This window comes from Kogia breviceps, chromosome 5 (genome assembly GCF_026419965.1).
Source record: "Kogia breviceps isolate mKogBre1 chromosome 5, mKogBre1 haplotype 1, whole genome shotgun sequence".
In the NCBI taxonomy this organism is placed as follows: Eukaryota; Metazoa; Chordata; class Mammalia; order Artiodactyla; family Physeteridae; genus Kogia; species Kogia breviceps.
This window is the reverse complement of record NC_081314.1, coordinates 41,368,324-41,393,095: the sequence shown is the minus strand read 5'-3', so window position 1 is coordinate 41,393,095 and position 24,772 is coordinate 41,368,324. Positions and strand designations below refer to the sequence as shown.

General features: G+C 36.1%; 1 protein-coding gene across 2 annotated transcripts; it reads left to right on the top strand.

Moving 5' to 3' along the window:
• Positions 1 to 840: 840 nt before the first annotated feature.
• Positions 841 to 24,448, top strand: SLC33A1 (solute carrier family 33 member 1). 2 transcript variants are annotated; one of them, XM_059063812.2, is made up of 7 exons: positions 841 to 2,161; positions 14,518 to 14,705; positions 18,561 to 18,745; positions 19,020 to 19,137; positions 21,574 to 21,789; positions 22,480 to 22,675; positions 24,164 to 24,448. In XM_059063812.2, the coding sequence occupies exons 1-6, from the start codon at positions 1,387 to 1,389 to the stop codon at positions 22,645 to 22,647; spliced, it is 1,650 nt and encodes a 549-aa protein (XP_058919795.1). In that variant the 5' UTR covers positions 841 to 1,386; the 3' UTR covers positions 22,648 to 22,675; positions 24,164 to 24,448. The 2 variants fall into 2 exon arrangements, with proteins under 2 accessions (XP_058919795.1, XP_058919797.1); XM_059063814.2 differs by lacking the exons at positions 14,518 to 14,705; positions 19,020 to 19,137; positions 24,164 to 24,448 and having other exon boundaries at positions 1,297 to 2,161; positions 22,480 to 23,516.
• Positions 24,449 to 24,772: the final 324 nt, after the last annotated feature.

The following is a 24,772-nucleotide window of genomic DNA, read 5'->3' as shown; positions in this document are numbered from 1 at the left end:
ACTTTAATTATAGGTTTTAAGTTTTTGTTTTTAGTATTTAATTACCCAATGGAAAGCAACATATATACAGATATATGTATATATGTAACTTGTATAGCTAATGTATTTTCTATACATTACAAATTACGATACTAGTTGCTCAAGATTGAGTTCTCTGTAGGATCATTTCAATAACTCACACCTGTTAACATGAAACAAAATTTTAATATTTGGCTCTTACAAGATCTATTACAATAGCTCAAAAATAGAGGGATGTAACAAGTCTTACCATTCCAATCTACCCAATGTAACTAGTTTGAAACCCAGACACCAGTTCCCCTACACTTCTTCCACCACTTTGGAAAAACGGACTACAACGAAACCTAGCGCCTCTTGAGCAGTTTCATTCAGTCCGTGAATAAGTAGGCACTGTAAAGGACGCGCTTCACCTTTTAGCCAGGTCTTTTTTACCCTTTGGGGGGCACAAAGCGCCCCTGCCGGCTGATAAGGAAATTCCGTAAACTTCAATCCCCCTCCTCTCTGTTTCTGCCCGGCCCACGAAAGCAGGAGCATCACAAAATTCCCAGCCTGGAGCTTGGTATTACCCACCCAAACCTAGTGAAGAGCCCTCACAGCGTCGCCCGGCCTTCAAAGGTTGAACCGTATTAACCTTCGACGGTGGGTTCCGACCTAGCTGAATCCGTCATCACGTGGCCACAAGGGGCCAATGACCGAGGCCCACGCTTTCCAGGCTGTTGCAATTGCTCACAGACCTGGAGCTCGCGCGATGCCCCGCCTCGGCCGCACGGTGCTCCCGCGTTAATCCTCCCCTGAGGTCCCAGCCGCTGGGGCTGCGGGTTCCTACAGAGCATTGTTTCCGAACTTGGCCAGGGGAGCGTTTCCAGATTGGCTTGCTCTGGAGGCGGGCTGAGGACTCATTTGAGACTAGGACCACTTCCTGAAGCGCGAGACAGGAAGTTATCTGGTATCTCTGGAGTGCCGTGGGGGAAGTACCGGCTTCCGCATCGCTGGTTGCTAGAGCGGGCGGTGGGTCGGCCGACTGGCTGTTTGGTCTCGCCGCAGCTAGGGGCCCGTTTCCATCGCAGCACCACGGCCCCCTCCTCCAGCCCAGACCCCGGCGAGGCTGCCCGGGGTGCTCCTTCAGGCTCCTTGACGCCGCTCCAAGGGGCATCTACCTGGGCATCGCTGGGCCTCCTGCCGGGGGACTGGCTCCCGGCTTCAGCACGCCGGGCCACAGTAAGAGGTGCCCTTATCAACCCGCGCCCTGCCCCCCTCCCTGAGCCATCGAGACCCTGGTCCAGAGCGACAGCCTTGGACCTGGGACTAGACGGATCCAAGACGCTAAGCCCTGGCCTCCTACAGACGGGGCTCTGCATCGTCTCTGATATGTCACCCACCATCTCCCACAAGGACAGCAGTCGGCAACGACGGCCAGGGACTTTTAACCACTCTCTAGATATGAAGAGTGGTCCTCTGCCGCCGGGCGCCTGGGATGATAATTATCCGGACTTGGTTGGCGGGGAAGGGGACAACGAAGCTCTTCTGCGGGATATCGGCGCTAGTGACTTCTCAAAACCCCCACGGAGCTGCCGGGCGGAATTAAGCAGCATTTTGCTGTTGCTCTTTCTTTACGTGCTTCAGGGCATTCCACTGGGCCTGGCGGGAAGCATCCCACTCATTTTACAGAGCAAAAATGTTAGTTATACAGATCAAGCTTTCTTCAGTTTTGTCTTTTGGCCCTTCAGTCTCAAATTACTCTGGGCCCCGTTGGTTGATGCGGTTTACTTTAAGAACTTCGGTCGTCGCAAATCTTGGCTTGTCCCTACACAGTATATACTGGGACTCTTCATGATATATCTCTCCACTCAAGTGGACCATTTGCTCGGAAATACAGATGGCAGAACCCCCGATGTGGTTGCTCTCACTGTGACATTCTTTTTGTTTGAATTCCTGGCAGCTACTCAGGACATCGCTGTGGATGGTTGGGCGTTAACTATGTTATCCCGGGAAAACGTGGGTTATGCTTCTACTTGTAATTCAGTGGGCCAAACAGCCGGTTACTTTTTGGGCAATGTTTTGTTTTTGGCCCTTGAATCTGCCGACTTTTGTAACAAATACTTGCGGTTTCAACCTCAACCCAAGGGAATCGTTACTCTTTCAGGTAGCGTATTTAATTTATTATGCTGTTAGGTTTATTGTACATTTATGAATCCTTTCGACAGTGTGTGTGGTGTTAGAAGGAACCATTATTTAATGTACTGGAAATCATTTTATGGGAGATAATCCGAGGTAAGTTTTCTGTTCTACTAAAGTGAGCTTCAGCCAGAATGATTACATTAGAGCAGTCATAATTGATCAGTAGTCTGAAGTGAGCAGGGGAAGGCAACCCATCCAGTAAACATTGTTGTGTCATAGCAGACAAAACTCTTGAGTCTAGGGATACCTTGGCACTTGCCTAATAATACTCAGATGCACATTTTTTAGAAGACTGGCTACTGTGAAGACATGAGCCCAGCCTCATTTCAGAATTTTCCTTTTATCTTTTGTTAGATTGAGGTTTCTAGCTCCATGTTTTCTGGTCCATTTCTACCCCTACCCTTATACCAAGAGCCCTCATCTAGTCTTCTGGTGAATGGAACAGGGTTAATTCATTTAAACATTAATGAGCAGTCTAAGTGACTGGGTTCAAAGGGCCTCCTATGATTAAAGCCAAGTCCCGCCCACAAGAAGAACGTGCCAGAGTCAGGCTTGGCATTTGCTGTTGTTGAATTACAAGTTTTCATGAAATGGGTAAGTAGAGTTCCAGAATGCATAAAACACCAGGTGAAAATGCACTGAAGCAGCAAAGTACAGAAAGATACAAGACAGTACACACAATGTTCAAAGTGCCTGAAGCAGTCATTGTGGGGCCTGATTTTGGAAAATGATACTGAAAGAAAGGTTGTGACCAAATTAAAGGTTGTTGACCAAATTCTTTAGTTGCTATGAGTAAGAGTTTAAAGTTTATCCTGTAGGAAATTGGGTGTAAATTCTACAGATTTCCCCCTCCTTCTGCATGAGCACAATACAAGGCCCTGTAAGGTTTTCTGGTTTTTTATTTTGTTTTGTTTTTTAACTTTCCTAACAACTAAGATACAGTAAAATTAACAATATCAGGAATGACCAACATTGGGAATATAGTAGAATTCTTCATTCTGGTAGTGATGATCAATTTAGGTGACTGTCTCTTATAGTTTAAACAGCTAAACTTTCTCTCATTTTCCTAGTACTAGGGGATTCCCAATAGGGTAAATGTCAGGGCAAGGTGTGTGGTGAGGGAAGTTTAAGGGCTATATCATAATATTCAGGGAAGGGAGGAAGGGATTCCCAACTGTATTACTGAAATCGTATACACCCCCTCCACGCCCCTACACCCTATAAGTGACCCCCTTTCTATCTCCTCAAACTGCCAGTGAGCCACTACTACTGATGAAATAGTAGTTATACTTTTCCTCAGTTGGTTTACGGCCAAAAATGGTTGAGAGATATTGCTTTGCACCTAGACAGATTTGTCTCTGAGTGTTCTGGGGTCCCACTCCTGCTATATGGATGATTCTCTGCTTACGATTACTTCATGAATGCATCGTTGCTTTTTTATGTGTCTTGCTTTTCCTTTTTTACTGGGACTGTTCATATCACCAAAAAGGGCTAATAGGATGATGTGTTACTTAACATGGGAAAGTCTCAATAAAGAAATCAAGATTGAAGAGACTATGGAAACTAAATTACTAAGTAAATTAGACCTTTCTCATAAGTGTGATAAAAGAGTGATTAATAAAATATCATTCCAGAGAATTTCATTAACTGTTCCCCTATGGGAAGATCAAAATTGTGCCACTGGATTTTTATTTACACTGATTTATTATCTTGAATAGCTGTTTGTTCTGGAATTTGAACTTTGTTCTTCAGGAAATTATAAAAATAGCTTACTTTTTAATAAGTTAAGAGTTGAAGAGTCCTGCATTTTCATTCTCCTTTGTATGACTGTACATATCACATTTATAGGTTTTATTTTTGGAACTTAGTATAACTAAGAGTAACCAGTGGCTTTGAGGAATTTAGAGAGCACAGAAAGAATCATGAAGGAAATACAGTTGCTTAGGTAATAAAAGAAGAGGCAAACACTGAGGCAGATGTTTACAAAATGAGGAAATTAAAAAGAGGCATAATTATTTTTTAAAATTCTGAAATACGTTCTGTGATTAGCACTTTGTTTTGAGTTACAGATACATAGAGATAGAATATATTGAGAAAGAACAGTTTTTGCCATCTAGAAAGCAGTAATCTAAATAGTAAATTTAGAACAGGAAGGAGAGGATGAAAATACAGTCCCTTAGAAAGAAAACCTTGATTATGCTGAGATTGGCTTTTTGGTACCTTCAGGGATACAAAACAGTCCTTAACTCAGAGATAGCCTTTTTTTGCTCCTGCCCCCTTGGTTTAAAAGGTTCTTTAGTAGCAAAAAGAGATAACCTTTTAAGCTTCAAGCAATGTGAGAGTAACCCAGTAGAACACAGAGATTAGAACATAAAGTTTTATGCCTTGAAAAGATCATATATTTCAGTTCCTCATTCTTATTGATGAGGAAACTGATCAAGAAATTCGAACTGGCTAGTTAGAGGTAGAGATAGATATGCCTACAGCTTAGGTTTCCTGACTCCTTATTTGGTGTTTTTCCTCCAGTTGGTAAGAAACTAGGAAAAACTTAAAAAAAAAAAAAAGCCTCAAAACCTGAATATAGGGCTTCCCGGGTGGCGCAGTGGTTGAGAGTCCGCCTGCCGATGCAGGGCACGGGTTCGTGCCCCAGTCCGGGAAGATCCCACATGCCGCAGAGCAGCTGGGCCCGTGAGCCATGGCCGCTGAGCCTGCGCGTCTGGAGCCTGTGCTCCGCAACGGCAGAAGCCACAACAGTGAGAGGCCCGCGTACTGCAAAAAAAAAAAAAAAACCTGAATATAATATGTGCTGATTGGGCTTTTCTATAAGAGAAATCAGCACTCTGACTGTCTAAAACACATCAACATGCTCCCAGAATGCCAGATACCCAGAAGTGACAGACTAAGGGTTTCTTGTTGTTGTGTTGTTATTTTGATTTTAAAGTGACCCATGTCATTCATTTACTCAGCACTGAATGCCTGTTTGGTACTGGTGTTGTGATAGGTGTTACAATTTGATGAATAAAACCTGGACATTCTCTGCTTGCAAGGACTTTATAGTCTGTAGTGCAGGTTTGCAAACCAAAATGATGAGTTGGTGCAGGACTGTAGGTATTGGAGGGGACAGTGATGACCTGAAAAACTCATGCCCTTTTAAAGGCAGGTAGCTTCATCTCCAATAAATTGTTCTCTTGTGGCAGTAGGATCCCAGGATTGCTAGATATTATGAGTATTCAGGAGAAGCTGGAAATTCCCCTTTTATTTCCTCATTTTAAAAACATTTGCTAGAATCATAAAATATGTCCTTAGGCCAGATCCAGCCTGAGAACTGGTAGTCGAGGCCTGCTTCTCTAGAAGTAGTGGTAGGGACTTCCCTGGTGGTCCAGGGGTTAAGACTCCGTGCTTCCACTGCAGGAGCGCAGGTTCGATCCCTGGTCAGGGAACTAAGATCCCATATAACACGCATGGCATGGCCAAAAAAAGGGGGAAAAAATTAGAAGCAGTGGTAACAATAATGAATAGAAGTGGTTGGCATGGGAGCAGTATATTTGGGTTTTGAGACAGGGAGCAGGATAGTCTGATGGTGGAGAAGAGGGCCAAACATATTAGAGCTATGAATCTGTTTATCTGTAGATAGGCCTGCACATATAGCAGTAAGTCAGAGAAAAATGAAATGATGCTTTGAAAAAACACATGCTCTAAGTATGAAGGTAATCAAACTGATGATAATAATAGTAAAAACATTATTTTTAAGACATTTATGCTTTGAGAGAGAGAGTGCTGAATTCTGACCACTAGACCACCAGGGAGACTCATGTTATTCATGCTTTGAATTAGGAAGAGAGCAGGACCATTAATTCTGACTTAGTGACAAATTTCTTTGTCTTGCTTTCTGAAGCAGTACTCATTAATATATTTTACGTGACTAGAAATGCTATTTAGAATTTGGGCAGAACTAACTGACCCATTTCTAGATCAGTTATTCTTATATAGGCTGTAATGCATTCTTTAGCATCTAAATCTAGGCTTGAAACATTCCCTTACATTCTCAAAAGATAAAACTATAGAGATAGAAAACAGATCAGTAGTTGCTAGGGGTTGTGCGTGAGAAGGTTACTATAAATAAACAGCATGAAGAAGTTTTGGGGGTGTTGAAACTGTTCTGTATCTTGATTATGGTGATAATGATTTGAATTTATGCATGTGTTAAAATTCATAGAACTGTACACCAAAAAATTGTTTTACTGTATAATTAAGATTTATAAAAATTTAAAAAAGGAATCCATTACCTTACAAGTTAATCCCGGGGTAAATATCATACACAGTATATGATATTCATTCCTTGAGTTTCACTCTATTTTTGTCTTGAATGGAACAAATTCATAAATCTGGTGGATCTCACATCTCAGTATAGACAAAGGAAGAAGTGAACTTCTTTTCAAATGTTGGCGCCCTAGTAGTAAAGTGAGATAGCTGGGAATACTGGAGCTACTAGATTCAGGAGAGATTAAATATTAAAAACTGGAGACCATACCCCAGAAAGAAGGTTTAAAGCCTTTTTTCTTTTTAAAACAAAGCAAAGGAGAAATGGTACTGTATGCTTTCCTTGTCCAGTAAAGAACTGTAGAATAGCTTTTGTGGATGGGGTGCATAAAAGCCAATTTACAAAATACACTGTAAACCAAAAAAGTATTTGATTTTTTTGACGTATGTCTTACTCTGAATTTCACTTGTAATTTTATTGAAATTTATTTGGAGACCAATTGAATTAGCCTTTACTATGTAAATTTATCAACAAAACAGTCAGAACCTCACTAATTACAAGCAGTCTCCTACTTTCATTTATAGTGTTCCTGAAAACTATAATTTAATTGGAGAAAGCAAAATAGACTTACCTAATACAAGATGTTTTCCTAGAAAATTAAAAATGAAATATAGGGACTTTACTGGTGGCACAGCAGTTAAGAATCCACCACCCAATACAGGGACACGGGTTCAAGCCCTGGTCTGGGAAGATCCCACATGCCGTGGAGCAATTAAACCCGTGCGCCACAACTACTGAGCCGTGCACCTAGAGTCTGTGCTCCAAAACAAGAGAAGCCACCGCAATGAGAAGCTCGTGCACCGCAATGAAGAGAGCCCCCGCTCGCCGCAATTAGAGGAAGCCCTCACGCAGCAATGAAGACGCAACGCATCCAAAAATAAATAAATTTATTTTTTTAATGAAAAATATAAAACCCCTGATTCCACCTGTTGTTTTAAATACAATTTTGGATACATGTTGCATTTTATACATGTCCTTTTCATTCTTTTTATTATTTCGTATTTTTTAATGTGGGGTTTTTAATCTTACAATGTATATATATATATACATATCTTAGTATAGGAGGTCACAAATACATATTTTTGTTTTTAATTTTTATTGGGGTATAGTCGATTTACAATGTTGTGTTAGTTTTAGGTGTACAGCAAAGTGAATCTGTTATATCCACTCTTTTTTAGATTCTTTTTTTAGATTTTTTTTAGATTCTTTTCCCACATAGGCCATGACAGAGTATTGAGTAGAATTCCCTGTGCTATACAGTAGGTTCTTATTAGTTATCTGTTTTATATATAGCAGTGTGTATGTGTCAATACAAGTATGTATTTTATATGAGTGTGCATGCTGAAACATTTATTAAGGATGGGGTGCATATTCAAAAAGCAAGATGTTTGTTCCGTTACAGAATTCCTATTTCTTGGTTTGGTGTTATCTAAGAAAAATATTTTTAATTTATTTTTTTTCCCTTTTATTTATTTATTTATTTATGGCTGCGTTGGGTCTTCATTGCTGCATGTGGGGGCTACTCGTTGCGGTGTGCGGGTTTCTCATTGCGGTGGTTTCTCTTTCGGAGCACAGGCTCTAGGCATGCTGGCTTCAGCAGTCGTGGCATGTGGGCTCAGTAGTTGTGGCTCGCGGTCTCTAGAGTGCAGCTTTAGTAGTTGTGGCACATGGGCTTAGTTGTGCCATGGCCTGTGGGAATCTTCCCAGACCGGGGATTGAACCCATGTCCCCTGCATTGGCAGGCTGATTCTTAACCACTGTGCCACCAGAGAAGTCCCTTCTCTTTACTTTTGAACACATGATAGCTGAAGTCCAATCATCATCAGTTAAGGCTACAGAATGCATGATTCAAAACACCTAAAGATTTCTTTCTTTTTAGATATTTTATATTGTCTTGTATTTGAGACCTACATTTCTTATTCCTAGCACAGTTGTAGAACTTTTGCATTCTTAAATTTCCCATTAGTTTTTAAAAACTTTATTTAAAAGTAATTATGGATTCACGGGAGGTTGCAGAGAAATGTTTAGAGAAGTCCCATGCACCCTTCCCCTAGCATCCATTGTTAAAATCTTATTACATAACCATAGTACAATATCAAAACCAAGAAATTGACATTGGTACAATCCATAGAGCTTATTTAGATTTCACTAGTTATACGTATATTCATTTATGTGTGCGTGTGTGTAGCTCTATGTAATTTTATCACATGTGTAGCTTTATATAACCTCCACCACCACTATCAAAATACTCAGCTGTACCATCACAAGACTCTTGTGTTGCCTCTTTGCAGCTATACCCATTTCCTCTTCTCCATCCCTAATCCCTGGCAGCCACTCATCTGTTTTCCATCTTTATAATTATGTTATTTCAGAGATGTTACATAAATGAAATCATGCAGTATATATCCTTTGGAGGTTGGCTCTCTTCACTCTGAATAATTTCTTTGAGGTTCATTCAAGTTGTTGCATGGATCAATGATTTGTTCAGTCTTATTGCTGAGAAATATTCCATTTGTTAGACATACCACAGTATATTTTACCACTCATCCATTGAAGGCAATTTGAGTAGTTTCCAGTTTGGGGCTATTGCTCTGTGAAAATAAGTCTTCATTTCTTTCAGATAAATGCCCAAGAGTACAAATGCTTGTTTACGTTAAGTGCATTTTTACTTTTGAAAGGGACTGCCCAATTTTTTCTGGAGTGGCTATGTCATTTTATCTTCCCACCAGCAATATGTGAATGATCCAGTTTCTCTGCATCCTTGCCAGTTTCATGTTACCATTATTTTTCATTTTAGCTATTCTGATGAACCCTGCATCTTCATGTGATAGTTTGGAATGATCACTGTCTTTTAAAAGTCTGAATTCAGCTTTCAGCTTACAAAAAGTGATTTAGGGGTGTCAGGATGTAGGTTGTACAAAAGCTGAATGCAAGAACCTCCTATCATAGCATCAGAGTAGAGATAATGTCATACATTTTTATTATTTTTTTTATTTTTCGGTACGCGGGCCTCTCACTGTTGTGACCTCTCCCGTTGAGGAGCACAGGCTCCGGACGCGCAGGCTCAGTGGCCATGGCTCACGGGCCCAGCCGCTCCGCGGCATGTGGGATCTTCCCGGACCGGGGCACGAACCCGTGTCCCCTGCATCGGCAGGCGGATTCTCAACCACTGCACCACCAGGGAAGCCCTGTCATACATTTTTAATTAAAATGGATTTTGTGCTTGGCCTGAACATATTTTAAAAAATGGAAAGAGTGATTCATTTCCATCTATTCAGTGATACAGGCCCCAGATTTAGCATGAGGTGGGAGCATTGAATCTATTGGCCTGTCAGCTTCAGTCTTGCATCCTGGGCTGAGTTTAAGTCTAGTGTTTTGAGACAACAGGGATCTTGATAGTGAGACAGCTGCTTAATCTAGTGCTTGATTGAAGAAACCATTTCTTCTACCCCAGAGGAGAACCTGGCATTGTTGGAGTTAATGAAAAAGTATGTGATCTAAACGTGGCACCTTCCTAAGGGGTTAGGAAAACTAAACGCTTAGGAAGTTTTCAAAATTAGCTTTGTATTTACTCAATTTTTGCATTGCATGCTGTCTTTCAAAAATCTAATCCCCAAATAAGATATGACTATATTGTATTATAATCAAAACAGAATTTTCTGGGAGTGCTCCTCAGCATAGATATTTCGAGCAAATGCTTAAAAGGGAGAGATTTGTGACATAGAAGAAAATTCTGTTTCTTGCTAAGACTTAGCTGGAGACCCAGGGCCAGATACATAGTATATCTATTTCAGTTTCTTCCATTGTGAAAGAGCAGTGGACTGATGATAGGTGTCTAAATTTCCTTCATGCTCTAACTTGTGAAGTAGAGAAAGCTGTACTGAAAGCAAGATGAAAGGAAGGCCTGAGGGTAATTTAGAACAGAAACTGAAAGTTTGTTTTCCTGTGACTTCTGAAGGACTGAAGTTCATTCCATAGTGTGAGAGTTAGAGAGAGAACCTGGCCTGAGCCAAGGATGGTTGTATCAGACAGTGCTTCTTAATTTTTCTACCTCTTCTGATGGTGGAAGAGAATGAACCTATACCACGAAGGGTCTGGGGGCCTGGTCCAAAGCCTTGAAAGCTTGAAATTTTTTTGAAATCTAATGTTTTAAATTTAAAATTCATGGAAATTTTGCCTTCTCTATAATATGTTTTTCATGAAAATGTTTCTTTCTAAGTTATTGAGTAAACGAACTGTTTAGGAAGATGGACCATGTTTGGTTTCCATACCCTATGGCATACCACCATATGGGGAGATGGAGGTGGGGAGGGGGAATACAAGTAACCAGTTCAAAGAAGTATTCTTAAGTGTCTATGTTCCGGACTTCGTGATTGGAGCTACAATAGGTACCTTTTTTCTCAGGTGTATCTGTTTAGTAAGAAGACAGCCTTCTTGCAGTAGGTGTTTCTGAGCATCTGGGTAATATAATGAAGAACATTCTTGTTTTAGAGTCAGATCTGAGTTTGAATCCCACCTCTGGCACTTTCTGGTTTGTGATTTTCTTTCACTGAGTATAAAACAAGAATAATAATGCTTGTCTTGGAGAGTGAGTTTTAGGGTTATTGCCCTGTCCTGTGTTTTGCTTTGGCATAATAGGAGCTCAGGTGCTGGCTATTATATCCTTTTTGATTACTGGTGCATTGTTACATGCTCTTAATTTTTGCACCCATTGGAGCATTAGGTAAGATCTAGTACCACTTCAGAATATTAAACTTGTCTTACAGGTCTTTGCACAAAATCGTGTTTAAGAAACTTGAACATCAGCTCTGACATCTTGATCATACATATATGTGTCACAATGCTTTTGCAGATAAAATATATAAATCAGAATCAACCAAAATGTTAATAATGAAATATTTAGATTATTCTTGCTAATAATATCCTTACAGTGGTTGGTATATCAGACTATGGTTGTTCTGTAGGATCCAAGCAGTATTAATAAACAATAGCCAATAGTCTAATAGTGGTATTTATGGTAATTGCGTTCATAAATCTTAATACATTTTCTGGCAGTGGTTAAGCCTCTCTTTCTGAGCTATTACTTCATTCTTCATTCTCTGTGAGCAGTGGAAAGCCTTTGATGAGGGCTTTGAATGACCTATTGTCACTACTTTCTTCTTTCTTGCTTACTGTTATCTTACCCTCAAAGCACAAAGAAATTAGAAATAATCTTATCTGCAAACAATACTGAAACCTGTTTAACTTGTTCTTAATCTTTTTTCCCTTCGTACTGGTATCAAGGAGTTTAAATTCAGATGAAGATTTTGTTCATTAAAATTGGGAGAATAGGGAATCCCCTGGCGGTCCAGTGGTTAGGACTCTGTGCTTCCACTGCAGGGGGCATGGGTTTAATCCCTGGTTGGGGAGCTAAGATCCTGCAAGCCTTGTGGTGCAGCCAAAAAAAAAATGGGAGAGTATACTAAGCAAGTTAAAAATTTTCTTTGCTGAAAGTAGTATATAACTGAAAACTTTTAATTTTCACTTAACGTTTTTTAAAAATTATTATTTTTATTTATTTATTTTTGGCTGTGTTGGGTCTTCGTTGCTGCGTGCAGGCTTTCTCTAGTTATGTCGAGCTGGGGGCTACTCTTTTTCCCAGTGCACGGGCTTCTCGTGGTGGCTTCTCTTGTTGCAGAACACGGGCTCTAGGCCCCCGGGCTTCAGTAGTTGTGGCACGTGGGCTCAGTTGTTGTGGCCTGCAGGCTCTACAGCGCAGGCTCAGTAGTTGTGGCGCATGGGCTTAGTTGCTCCACGGCATGTGGGATCTTCCTGGACCAGGGCTCGAACCCTTGTCCACTGCGTTGGCAGGTGGATTCTTAACCACTGCGCCACCAGCGAAGCACCTTGTGCTGGTGCTGCCAGCATCATGACAGAGGATCATACTGAGTATCACTAGCCTGGGAAAAGATCAAAATTCAAAATTTGAAGTACAGTTTCTACTGAATGCATATTGCTTTCACACCATCATAAAGTTGAAAAATCTCAAGTGAGACCTTCATAAGTTGGGGACCATCTGTATAAATTTCACACTGGAGAAAAGAATTCACCTCAGAATACAAATTTCTGTATGTGTTTGAAGCAGTTTAGCTTCTTTAATTTGCAAAATTTGAATAGCAGAGCCTTGTTTTTGGTTAGGCTTGTGGAGACTACATAATTAGCCAATTATAATAGATTTTTAATTCAACATTAATTTTTAAAAGTCTTTATATAGGCACTGTGAAATAATGGAAGGAGTGTGAATCTCAAATTCAGAAGATTTAGGTTCAAGTTCTGCCTGTTAATAATTTGACCTTTGGTAAAGGTTTAAATATTCTGAGCTTTTCCTTGTCTCTGCATAGTAATAACGCCTACTTTGCCTGTCTCACGTGTTTACTACAAAAATCAAATGAAATAACTTATAAGAAAGGAACATTTAAATACTAAGGTGAATTTGGTCTATGCATGAGGGAAGTTGATCTAAATGAATGATGCTGTCTGCCTCCATCGTAAGTGAAAGTTAAGCTGTAGTGACCCAGCACAGCAGCCGAGCAAGACTGAATACAGAGGGAAACCCTGACTCAAGAATGGTAGACCTTTTTTTGGAAAAAGGTGAGTAGGCTTCATGAACAGTCAGTTATGCTGCATGAGCAATAAAATAAAAAGCAAACACATTTAAAACAATATGATTTTAGAATGTTAGAGCTAGAAAACATCTGGGATTTTCTATGGAACTCCTTATTTTACAGATGGAGAAACAGGGTTATCCACTAAGTTTTGTGGGTTTTTAAAATAAATTTTATTAGAATAATGAAAAATAATACATGTGGATAACCATCGGATACACACACAGGAATTTAAAGGTAAATTTTATACTTTTCAATATGAAACAAAGTATATATCTCATGGAGATATATTTCTAGAAATGCCATGAAACAATAGAGTAATAGTCTTGAAAATGAAAAGTATAGGAACATATTATAGGAATTACTAAATAATAAAAAGGTTCAACTCCATTACATGTAGCATAAAATACAGGTATTGGAGAAAGTTTTATAGAGACAAAATAAGATGCATTTCTTAGGGTGGTTAAGGAGACACAAGTTTTTGAAATCAGTTGTATGAGGCACTGACTTAAAATGTAACATCAGGCAATGTAACCTCCCATCCTTTTTCTTCATCTGAAGATTGGTGCTAGTAATAACTTCCCCTGTTGTACTGTTGTAGTAAAGGAAATGATATATGTAGGATGCTTAGCACATTTATGGCACATGGTATGCAGTCAAGAAATGGTGCCTCTATTATTACTATTATTTTTAGCTGTTATGCAGAATCTTCCAGGACATTATTCACTCCCTCCACTTAATTTGTTTGCAATAAGGGCTAATGGCCCAGCCATCTTTCACTGAAACAACCCAAATAGTACTCTTCATGTGTCTTTTTTGTGCATCTACAAGTACGAGAAAATTACTTATGTATCATAGTATTGAAAGAGAAGGTTATTCTTAAACAGATTAAAAACAGTTTAAAAGCAAAAGGCAGAAAATCTAATGTAAATGATCATCTGTTTGTTGTTTAAGTTGTCAAAATTTAATAAAGAACTGAAATGGCTTAAGTGCTTAAGAAGTATGACTTAAGATGGATCTTATGGGATATGAAAATCATCTCCTGCCCTTAAGCAGTTTCCTTGAATAAAATGACACAGCAGGTGTCACAGTTTGGTAACTTTTATTTCATTCAACCCACTAAACCCTTTCCTTTTTCCTTGTTAAGTATCACTGTCTATGTAATGTATGTTTAACAGACAGGACTGTCTTATTCATCTGCTGTGCCTCATCTGGTGCCTTGAACATGACAAGCCCTATGTGTTCATTTTTTTTTAACAGATTTTAGTTGAGGAAAAGTATACAGAATTATTTAGTATCATTGAAGATATGTTATTTCAAAGGTTAATTATAGATTTAAAACATTTTTAATTTCAGACTTCCTTTTCTTCTGGGGAACTGTATTTTTGGTAACAACAACTTTAGTTGCCCTTCTGAAAAAAGAAAACGAAGTATCAGTAGGAAAAGAAGAAACCCAAGGGATCACAGATACTTACAAGCTGCTTTTTGCAATTATAAAAATGCCTGCAGTTCTGACATTTTGCCTTCTGATTCTAACTGCAAAGGTAAGAGATTTATAAAGCAAATTCCCCATTCTGTTACAATTAACAATATCATGGAATACTTCTGTTGCCTTTTTGTAAGTCCCTTTCCAGTAATATTAGAATTTAACAATCAAAACTAATATACTTTGTTTATTAAATGTGTTTTAAAAGGTGTGATGATATCAAATCGAACATAACTTCAAAGTAAGCTAAATGTCTTGAGATCTTGAAAAAATTATGCCAATTTGAAGTACTTCTAATAAATGTGAGTTTTGCTTGGAATGGAAATGAATACCTTAAAAAAATAATAGCTCTCTACTGTTAGAATGAGTATATACCTAATGTCAAAGGTATTAAAATTATTTACTTAGAATGTAATTTACAAAGATATGGAAATGTATGATTATTAGAAGTCCATTTAAAAATCAGTTGGATTATTTTAAAACGTTACAAGGAAATGTACTATCAAATAAAGGGGGGTTTTGGTGACTTTTTAAGAATTTTGTGTGTTTTCTGTATTAAGATGTCTTAATTTTATAGTTCTAAAACATTTTAAAGAGATTATGTTAGAAGAAAGGTAAGTATATTTTGTTATAGTGAACTATTGCTAGTATTGGAATTAATATCCTAAAATATAAAATCAGTTATAGGATTTTCATATTATATTTAAACCTATCTACATAAACACTTTCACAGCTATCTTTTGATAACCCTAAAGTAAAAATTACAGCCTCATTGTTTTGAAATACTGAGTTTTTCCTCCTCTCTAAGGATAAAGAGGGTTAAATTTTTAGGAAATGTTAGGAAGGTCTAAACTTAAGGTTCAACTTTAGAAATGCTAAAAGTTTCAAGGAAGATAATAGTATTATCTAATTATATCATTTAGAGATAACCATTGGTAACATTTTTGGTATATTTCCCTCCAGCCACCTTTTTTCCCCTATGTATGTATGTGTGTGCATGCACATGTATGTATATAAACTTGACATATATAATTAATACATTAATTATAATTAAGAATTAATATTAATATATTTATATACACACAAATACTTTAAAAGTAGAATTGGATCATATTGTGTATATTTTTTTTATTTCGTTATTGTCTTATTCCATATTCCTGTATCATTAAATAATATTTTATAATATACTTTTTAATAGCTATAAATTGTCACAGTATATAAATTTGCCATAATGTACTCATTTTTCTATTGTTGTATATTTAATTTGCCATGTGTTTTAATTATAAAAATGCACTAGTGAATATTTTTGTGTGTAACTCTTTGGTGTTCTGAGTATTTCCTTCCAATAGATTCTTAAGTGAGCAATTAATGGATCAGTGAATATGATTGTTAAATTGCTTTTTAAAAGATTTTAATAATAAATTATACTGTCACCAGCAATGTATAAGGAGTTGGTTCAAATACAGAGTCTAGAATCCCATGTTCCCCCTGTAGAGTAAACCTCACCAAAAGTAACATCTCTCCTAACTTTTAACACCATAGATTAGTTTTCCCTGCTTTTGAGTTTTATATAAATGGAATATCCAGTATGTATTCTTATGTCTAGATCTTGTACTCTTTCACTCAACATCATATTTGTATAATTTATCCAAATTGTTATTTATAGCAATAGTTTGTTCATCTCATTGCTTATAATATTCCATTGTATGAGTATGCCACAATTTATCCATTCTATCAACAAATGTTTAGGTTATTTCTACTTTTGGACTATTATTAATAGTGCTTCTATGAACTTTCATGTAAATTACTTTTGGGAAACATAGGTGAACATTTCTGATGTGTAAATACCTGGGAGTAGAATTGCTGGTCATTAAGAAAAGCATAGTGTATACTGTCAAACAGTTTTCCAAAGTGATTGTTCCAGTTTTCTCTACCACCAGCACTGTAAGGGAGTTCTAATCACTGTGCAGCCTTGAAACCACATGTATTGTCTTTTCAATTTTAGCCTTTCTGGTGGGTGTGTAGTGGCATCTCATTATAGTTATAATTTGCATTTCCCTGATGACTGAAGAAGTTGAGCATCTTCTTGTATGATTATTGGCCATTTGAATATCCAGAGTTACCCTTCTCTTTAAATTTGTAGAGTTTTTATTTTTTATATATCTTGGATATGAGTTTTTTTGTTAGATATGTGTATTACAAATATCTCCTGTACCACTTTTAAGACAGAGTAAATGTTGAAGTCAGTTTGTATATCTAATGTTTACAAAGAGAATGTGTTAAGTATAAGTAAAATTCTTTTCTGGACTTAAATGAAATATCTCTGACCTTTAATTTTTTATGTGAAATTTGCTCTTTGGCTCCATTCCGAGAAGTTAAAGTATTTAAAATAATATTTATCATTAAAAACTTTTTTTATTTGTATATTTTCACACTTACTGAAAATTTACTTGTATAGTTGAAAGAATGTCCATATATGTTTATCTAAAGTCTGTGATTGTTAACATTTAGCTCCACTTTCTTTATTCTGTAAATTGTGCTATTTTACTATTTCTTATGAAGTATTTGAGAGTAGTTTGTACATATCATGTCCCTTTATCCATAAATACCTTAAGTATGTATCTCCTAAAAACAAGGACTTTCTCTTACAAAGCCACAACTTAATAAAAAATTAGGAAATTTAAATTGATACAGTACTATTTTCTAATCACAGTGCATATCCAGATTTCACCAGTTGTCCCCAGAGCAGCCTTTATAACTTTATTTCTTCCTGGTCAGGGATCCAGTTCAGGATCACACATTGCATTTAGTTAGTATGAGTCTTTCTTTGTCCTTCATGACCTGGACACTTTTTTAAAAAAATTTTATTATTTTATTTTATTGGCATATAGTTGATATACAATGTTTTGTTTCAGGTGTACAGCAGTGATTCAGTTATACATATACAATATATTTATTCTTTTTTAGATTCTTTTCTCATATAAGTTATCATAGAATATTGAGTAGAGTTCCCTGTGCTATATAATAGGTCCTTGTTGGTTATCTACCTTATACATTGTAGTGTGTGGTGACCTGGACACTTTTAAAGAAGACACACCAGTTATTCTGTAGAATGGCCTTCCATTTATGTTTGTCTAATGTTTCTTCATGTTTAGGTTCATGTTTAGGGAATTATATCAGGAGCCATATCATGTCCCTTTATCCATTAATTATTGTTGTTAACCTTGATTACCTTGTTAATCCATTGCAAAGTTACTATTTTTCCTTTTGTAATTAAAAACTAATTTGTGGGGAAATACTGAGACCATCTAAATATCTTATTTCACCTCAAACTTTTACCCACTACTTTTAGCATTCTTATTTGTTTTTGCTGTTTTTAAGAATTAATCTAACTATACCTTTTCTTACCCCTCATTTAACTCAACCTCTTAGATATAATGTTTTCTCAGAATTATTTTTGAAAAGCTAGATGACTTTGTGGAAATTTTGTTGTCAGTCAGAAATCATCAAAAATGTGTATGGTTTGCGGCAATGATGCTTCATTTTAACCAGATTTATTTGGAGTCAAAGGCTTTTCTTTTCAACTTAAAATATACAAATCAGTAGGTTTGGACTTGGACACTGTTTATTGTAAGATATAGAACTTTTTGAAATGGAAATTTAGTTGTAATTAAAATTACAGTTCCTTAGAGTGCTGAATTTTCACTTGTTTTTACTTCATATTGTTAGTAGACCATAAGGGCAAAGTGTGCCTCCGTAACTTGATTGTTGTACCAGATATAATAATATGATACTTACTTGTAACTGGCATGGGTCAATAATGAGACTGAAGTTCTTAAATTACTTACATATGCTTGGAGGAAAATATTTCATAAGTCACAAATTAAAATATTTTTTTGTTTTTATATTGCAGATTGGTTTTTCAGCAGCAGATGCAGTAACAGGACTGAAATTGGTAGAAGAGGGAGTACCCAAAGAACATTTAGCCTTATTGGCAGTTCCAATGGTTCCTTTGCAAATAATATTGCCTCTGATTATCAGCAAATATACTGCAGGTCCCCAGCCACTAAACATATTTTACAAAGCCATGCCCTACAGGTAAAAATGAAATGAAACCTTACTAAATAAGAGAGGTTAAATGAGGAACGGTCATCATTATCACTAATATCTGTGTATAGAGTGTATATGGAAAAAGGCTTGAAAAACATCTTTAACTTCAGTATCATTTATATGCACTTTTATCTCTTTTTAACTTCCTAACAGGTTTTAGATACAGGCTTCTTTCATATGGTAGGCACACAAATTTCTGTTTTTGTTATTGTTTTTTAACCTAAAATGGAAGTCAGCTCCACCTTTCTTTCTTTTTCTATAGATTATTGCTTGGATTAGAATATGCTGTACTGGTCTGGTGGACTCCTAAAGTAGAACATCAAGGAGGATTCCCTATATATTACTATATTATAGTGCTGCTCAGTTATGCGTTACATCAGGTAAGCTTGCCATGGTTTTTCCCAGGAAGTAAACTGTCCTATGTAAAATAAAGAAGTTCTTCTACAATTGCCTTAAAATAATGATAATAAATTTTAAGATTTAAGCACGAATCTGTTTCTGAAGAAATTATTTGACAGTGAACTTTAAACCTTGTGGATTTTATTTTTTTTATATATTTTTATTTTTTGGATTTTATTTTAATGAGTTTTATTCATAGAAAATCTTTTTTCTTTTGTTCATTTAACAAATATTTGTTGCATTCAGAATTTATTCCAAAGTTAGTTAGGAATTCTACCCTTGCTAAGTATCCCTCAGTTCATCCCTAGATTTGGATTCTTTCCTTCTTCTAGTCCCAATATTTTCTTTTTTCTGAAAGTGTTGAGAAATAATGACAGCTTCTAGATTATAGGTCCCAGGTTTTTGGTTTAGATTCTGTATTAAATTTTTCTTTCTTTCTTTCTTTCTTTCTTTCTTTCTTTCTTTCTTTCTTTCTTTCTTTCTTTCCTTCCTTCCTTCCTTCCTTCCTTCCTTCCTTCCTTCCTTCCTTCCTTCCTTCCTTTCCTTCCTTCCTTCTTCCTTTCTTCCTTCTTTCTCTCTCTCTCTCTCTCTCTTTCTTTCCTTCCTTTCCTTTCTTTCTTCCCTCCCTGACCTGGGATTGAACCCAGGCCCTTGGCAGGAAAGCATGGAGTCTTAACCACTAGACCACCAAGGAATTCCCTGTATTAAAAATTATGACTTACTCTTTGTTGTTTTGGCTGGTTGTTAATCTGCTTTTTTTTCTTTATTAAATGTGTTTGTAATCCCCAAAAGAACTGATCTCCACTTTTCCATAGTCTCACCCAAGCTGCTGTTGCAGAATGGGTTTTTCTTTCCCTGGGAATAAATGGTTCAAATAAATGGCAGATGCCCAGTAGTAACCTTTGGGACTCAGTTGCAGTTATTGCTAATGTGTGTTTCAGATTCACTTTGGATTTTTCTATAGTACCTAGTTTAAACTCTTTGAAAATTATATTTACCAACTCCTCACTGTTTTTAACTGAAACCTAAAAATATGGCTACCAGGTAACCTCAGTAATTTTTTGCATACATTTATATCATTTAGGAAAATTCTGTAATGGATCATGTCTGACTAGCTGTATGTAAAAACATTGAGGCTAAGGTGTCAAATATAATTTTTTTTCTGTTTTGCACATAGTTAATGCTAGGTGCCAAATTGAAGTTAAAAGAAATAGTTTAGCTTAGTAATGCTTCACTTCTTGAGTAAGTAAAGAAAAATATGATGTAGTTGTCCAAAAATCATTTGTTTGGCTTTGGATTTAATTAGAGAATTTTCCAAAGTGTAGTCATCGAAACTCAGAAAACCAGATGCTTTGTGGTAAAAAAATTACAAGGCCAAGTAAATTTGAGAAATGATACCTGACATAACCCCTCTTTATGTAGCATCTTAATCATTCCTTTAGCAAATATTAAGTGAATACACCTATTCCATGCCAGGAACCATTGTAAGTACTAAAATAAAACAGTGAATAAATCATGCCAGAATCTCTGCCCTTAAGGAGTTTATATTCTAAAGGCTTTCAGGAGGCCTACAGTCTAATTTTGCGTAACTTAGTGTTTCTCAGTCTTATTTGACTTTGGAACTCCTTTTTCTATGAACATCCCATGGAACAGTATTCAAAGGAATTCTATTTTAGAAACATGGGTTTTTTTCATGTTCCTAAATGAAGGGTTAATTCTTGCCTCTCAAGATTTTTCTCTTCAGTTTGTCACATAAATTTTGAATTATATATAAGATAATTATATATTCATATTCCCTTTGAATATTTGAGTGCTTATATGTATAATACATATATACTATACACACATATGATATATTTAGGTATAGCATAAATATAGTATTTTGCTTATTACTATATGGATCCTTCAGTACTACCTCATCTGTCATTCTCAGTTGAGCCTTCCTTGACTACTTGTGATAAAATTAATCTCCCATATATTTAGTTATAGCATAAATATAGTGTTTTGCTTATTACTATATGGATCCTTCAGTACTACCTCATCTGTCATTCTCAGTTGAGCCTTCCTTGACTACTTGTGATAAAATTAATCTCCCATATATTTAGGCCCTGATAGCACAATGTGTGTAATTCTTTTTTCAATACTTACCACATTTCATCATAATTATTTATTCCCTATTTTCCCAGCTGAGAATAAATTCTTCAAGGGCACAGAGGGACTGTGTCTTATTCATCTTTGTATTGCCATGACCAGACATAAAGCCTGGCTTGTAGTAGGTGCTCAATAAATGTTTGTTGATTGAGTTTAATAAGGGTCATGAATATTAATTTTCTGGTTTATGCTTTCAATGTTCTTTATTTAGACCATAGCTTTTTAAAGTCTAATTGTACTGAAGATGTTTTACATTTTCCCTGTAGGTTACATTGTATAGCATGTATGTTTCCATAATGGCTTTCAATGCGAAGGTTAGTGATCCACTTATTGGCGGAACATATATGACCCTTTTAAATACTGTGTCCAACCTGGGAGGAAACTGGCCTTCTACGGTAGCTCTTTGGCTGGTAGATCCCCTCACAGTGAAAGAGTGTGTAGGAGCATCAAACCAGAATTGCCGAACACATGATGCTGTTGAGGTAAGAATGTTGCAATTTTAGATAATGTTAAGGTAATATTAAGATATTAATTTCCTCGTTTTTGCCTCTAGAAGTACTACATCTTTTTAAAATAGTATCTGCCCATGGTTTCTAATAGTTTTTTCTTTCCCATCATAACTGAGGGTATAAACACACTCACATCAGTAAGTGAAGCTCACTTGAAGTTGCTTCTCAGCAAGGGAGGAGCAGTCTCTCTCTCCTTCACCTTGTGTACCATTGTCCTTATACGCTAGACATTTAATAAATGCATGATTAATAGTTAAGGTATATAATGATAGAAGAAGGAAAATTCCATTGGCTATTCATATAACAAATGGTGGTAAAACTGAATGGTATTAGTGGTTTGTTGATAAATTATTTCAAAGTAACATTAACCCACTTCTAGAGTAAATTCCTTGGAAATTTCCTCACATTTCCAAATATGAAAAGCTGTATCTTGAAAATGAATATTGTTTACAGCAAGAGCTGAAAATTGTTTTTAATACTGTTAGTAGCATTAGAGAGATTAAGATACATTAACTTGTTTTGTCACTTGGAGTGAATCAAATGTTTTAACAAAGGTATATTTTGATTAATCCTTTAAATCACAAAGTAGAAACATGTAAATTGCTGAATACTTCCATTTTAAAATGTGGAGCATTTATTGATATTATAATTTTATTTTTACAGCTTTGCAAAAAACTTGGTGGCTCATGTGTTACAGCACTGGATGGTTATTATGTGGAGTCCATTATTTGTGTTTTTATTGGATTTGGTTGGTGGTTCTTTCTTGGTCCAAAACTTAAAAAGTTACAGGATGAAGGACCATCTTCATGGAAGTGCAAAAGAATCAAGTAATGCATTCACTACTGGACATTCTATAAAGGTAACTCTAGTTTAGTTTTAACTCAGAGAGTTATGATAATCAGTGTACAGGAGTATAAAATATTATTTTAAACAGGAAATTATTAATATAAAATGCCAAATGGTTAAAAATATAGAGACCTCTCTGTATATTTAAATATACTTTTCCTTGCCTTGTCAATGTATTTAAAGTTTACTTAAGGTCAGGAAATTGGTACTAAAACAACTTTTCTGATCTTGTTATTTGATTTATGTCTTTTTAATTTACTGACCAAAGCATGTTTTAAGCTGCAATGCAGTAGTCATGGGTGGTAACCGTGCAGTTGAGTGTTGTTATCAGTACCTATCATTGAGCTATATTAAAATGTTTGGTAAAATATATTAAATGGAACAGAGCTTGATATTCAGGTACTAACTACAACTAGTTTGGCCTTGTTGGCAGTTAAATCTTATTTTGAATTGTAAATTGGTTAAATTTTATGTGGAATTTGTTGAGAAGAGAATATAAACTACTGAAATACCATTTTAGTTTTAATTTTTCTGACCATAACCACATTGTGCTAATGAATCTGTGTTAGAAATACTGTTTTAAATGTATTTCCTGCTTTTCTAAGCATTAAAGATTTATAGGAAGATTATTCAAACTATTTTTTATAAAATGAAAGCTATGACTTTTATTGGTTCCCCTCCCCCTTCCCCCCTTTTGGAAGATATTTTGATTCCTTGTTAATTTTACCCTAAAGCTTACATATGGTTTTTTTGTCATAAGTGCTTCATGGCATATGGACAGCTCACAAGTGGTTCAAATTTCATGTTGTATGTATGTTCATGGCAAACTTTTGAAAATAAAAATTAAACGTTTTTCTTCAAGTAGTTTTCTTTTTATTATTGAGAGAAAAACAGTAAAACTTACTGATTAAGAAAAATTTAAATGAGTAATAGTGTAATTTTAGAAACTGTTTTGAAGAGAGAGACAAAGATATTTTGTGCCCTTGACAAATTATGTGTTGGAAAAAGATTTCTTGATTAAGCACTGTACTAATGAGAAAAGCTCTCACAGTTATACCGAATCAGGTACTATGTTTCCTCTTATTAAAACACAACCTTCTGTTTGTAAACTATAGTTTCTAGTGGAGAATTGCTATCCCAGGAGAATTAAGCTTTTGAGTACTTTAGCAATTTCCAACATGTTATGTGTACCTGGTAATAAGGTTGTTTGCATATTTTGTGTTGTATGGTACTAGGACTCTTTAGAGATTACATAAAGCCTTCAAAAGTTAGAGAAAAAGAGATATTAAGTTGACTCTATTTAATTAATTAATTAATTTATTTTAACATCTTTATTGCAGTATAATTCCTTTACAATGGTGTGTTAGTTTCTGCTTTATAACAAAAGTGAATCAGCTGTACATATACATATGTCCCCATATCAGTTGACTCTTATTTAATAATTATTATCTTTGTGGGAAAATACATACTAATGTTTGATTTTGTTAATTTTATAACGTAGGTTGAATTTTAGAGTGGGATTTTTATAAATAATGGAGGATAAAATGGGTGGGAGAAAATGGCACTCAGCATCTGAAGAAAGATAGAGGCAGTGGCTTCTAGAACTCATGCATTGCCATTGGAAAGCCTGTGTTGGGCATCGCTGTCAGATCCTGAAGAATCACCTGGAAAATCAGCCTAGAGACATACCAAACCATAGACTGCAGTACTTTGTCACGTGTGTTGTCCTTTGTCATGTATTATAATCAAAATGTTGACTTGAATAAAGAAAACCCACTAACTCTCATATGTGAAATGTATTTTGATTTTTAACTTTTGGATTAAGAAGCTCACATTGCCATAATTACCTTTATCTTTTCCCCATATTATTACAAATTATACATACTTTCAAACGTACTTTAAGTTTATAAATCATTGATGACTTGAAGTTTTAAATTGTATTTTAAGCCTTAACTGTAAGGTGAAAGGCCATTCCATTAATTGCACTTGCTCTAGAAATGAACACTTGCTTTGAATTGTAGTCATTTGGTTATTTGGATACATGCTTGTAAGGTTTGCCAAAAAATTCCTACCTGTTTCCTACCTGTCAAAACTACTATTAGAGTCTTCA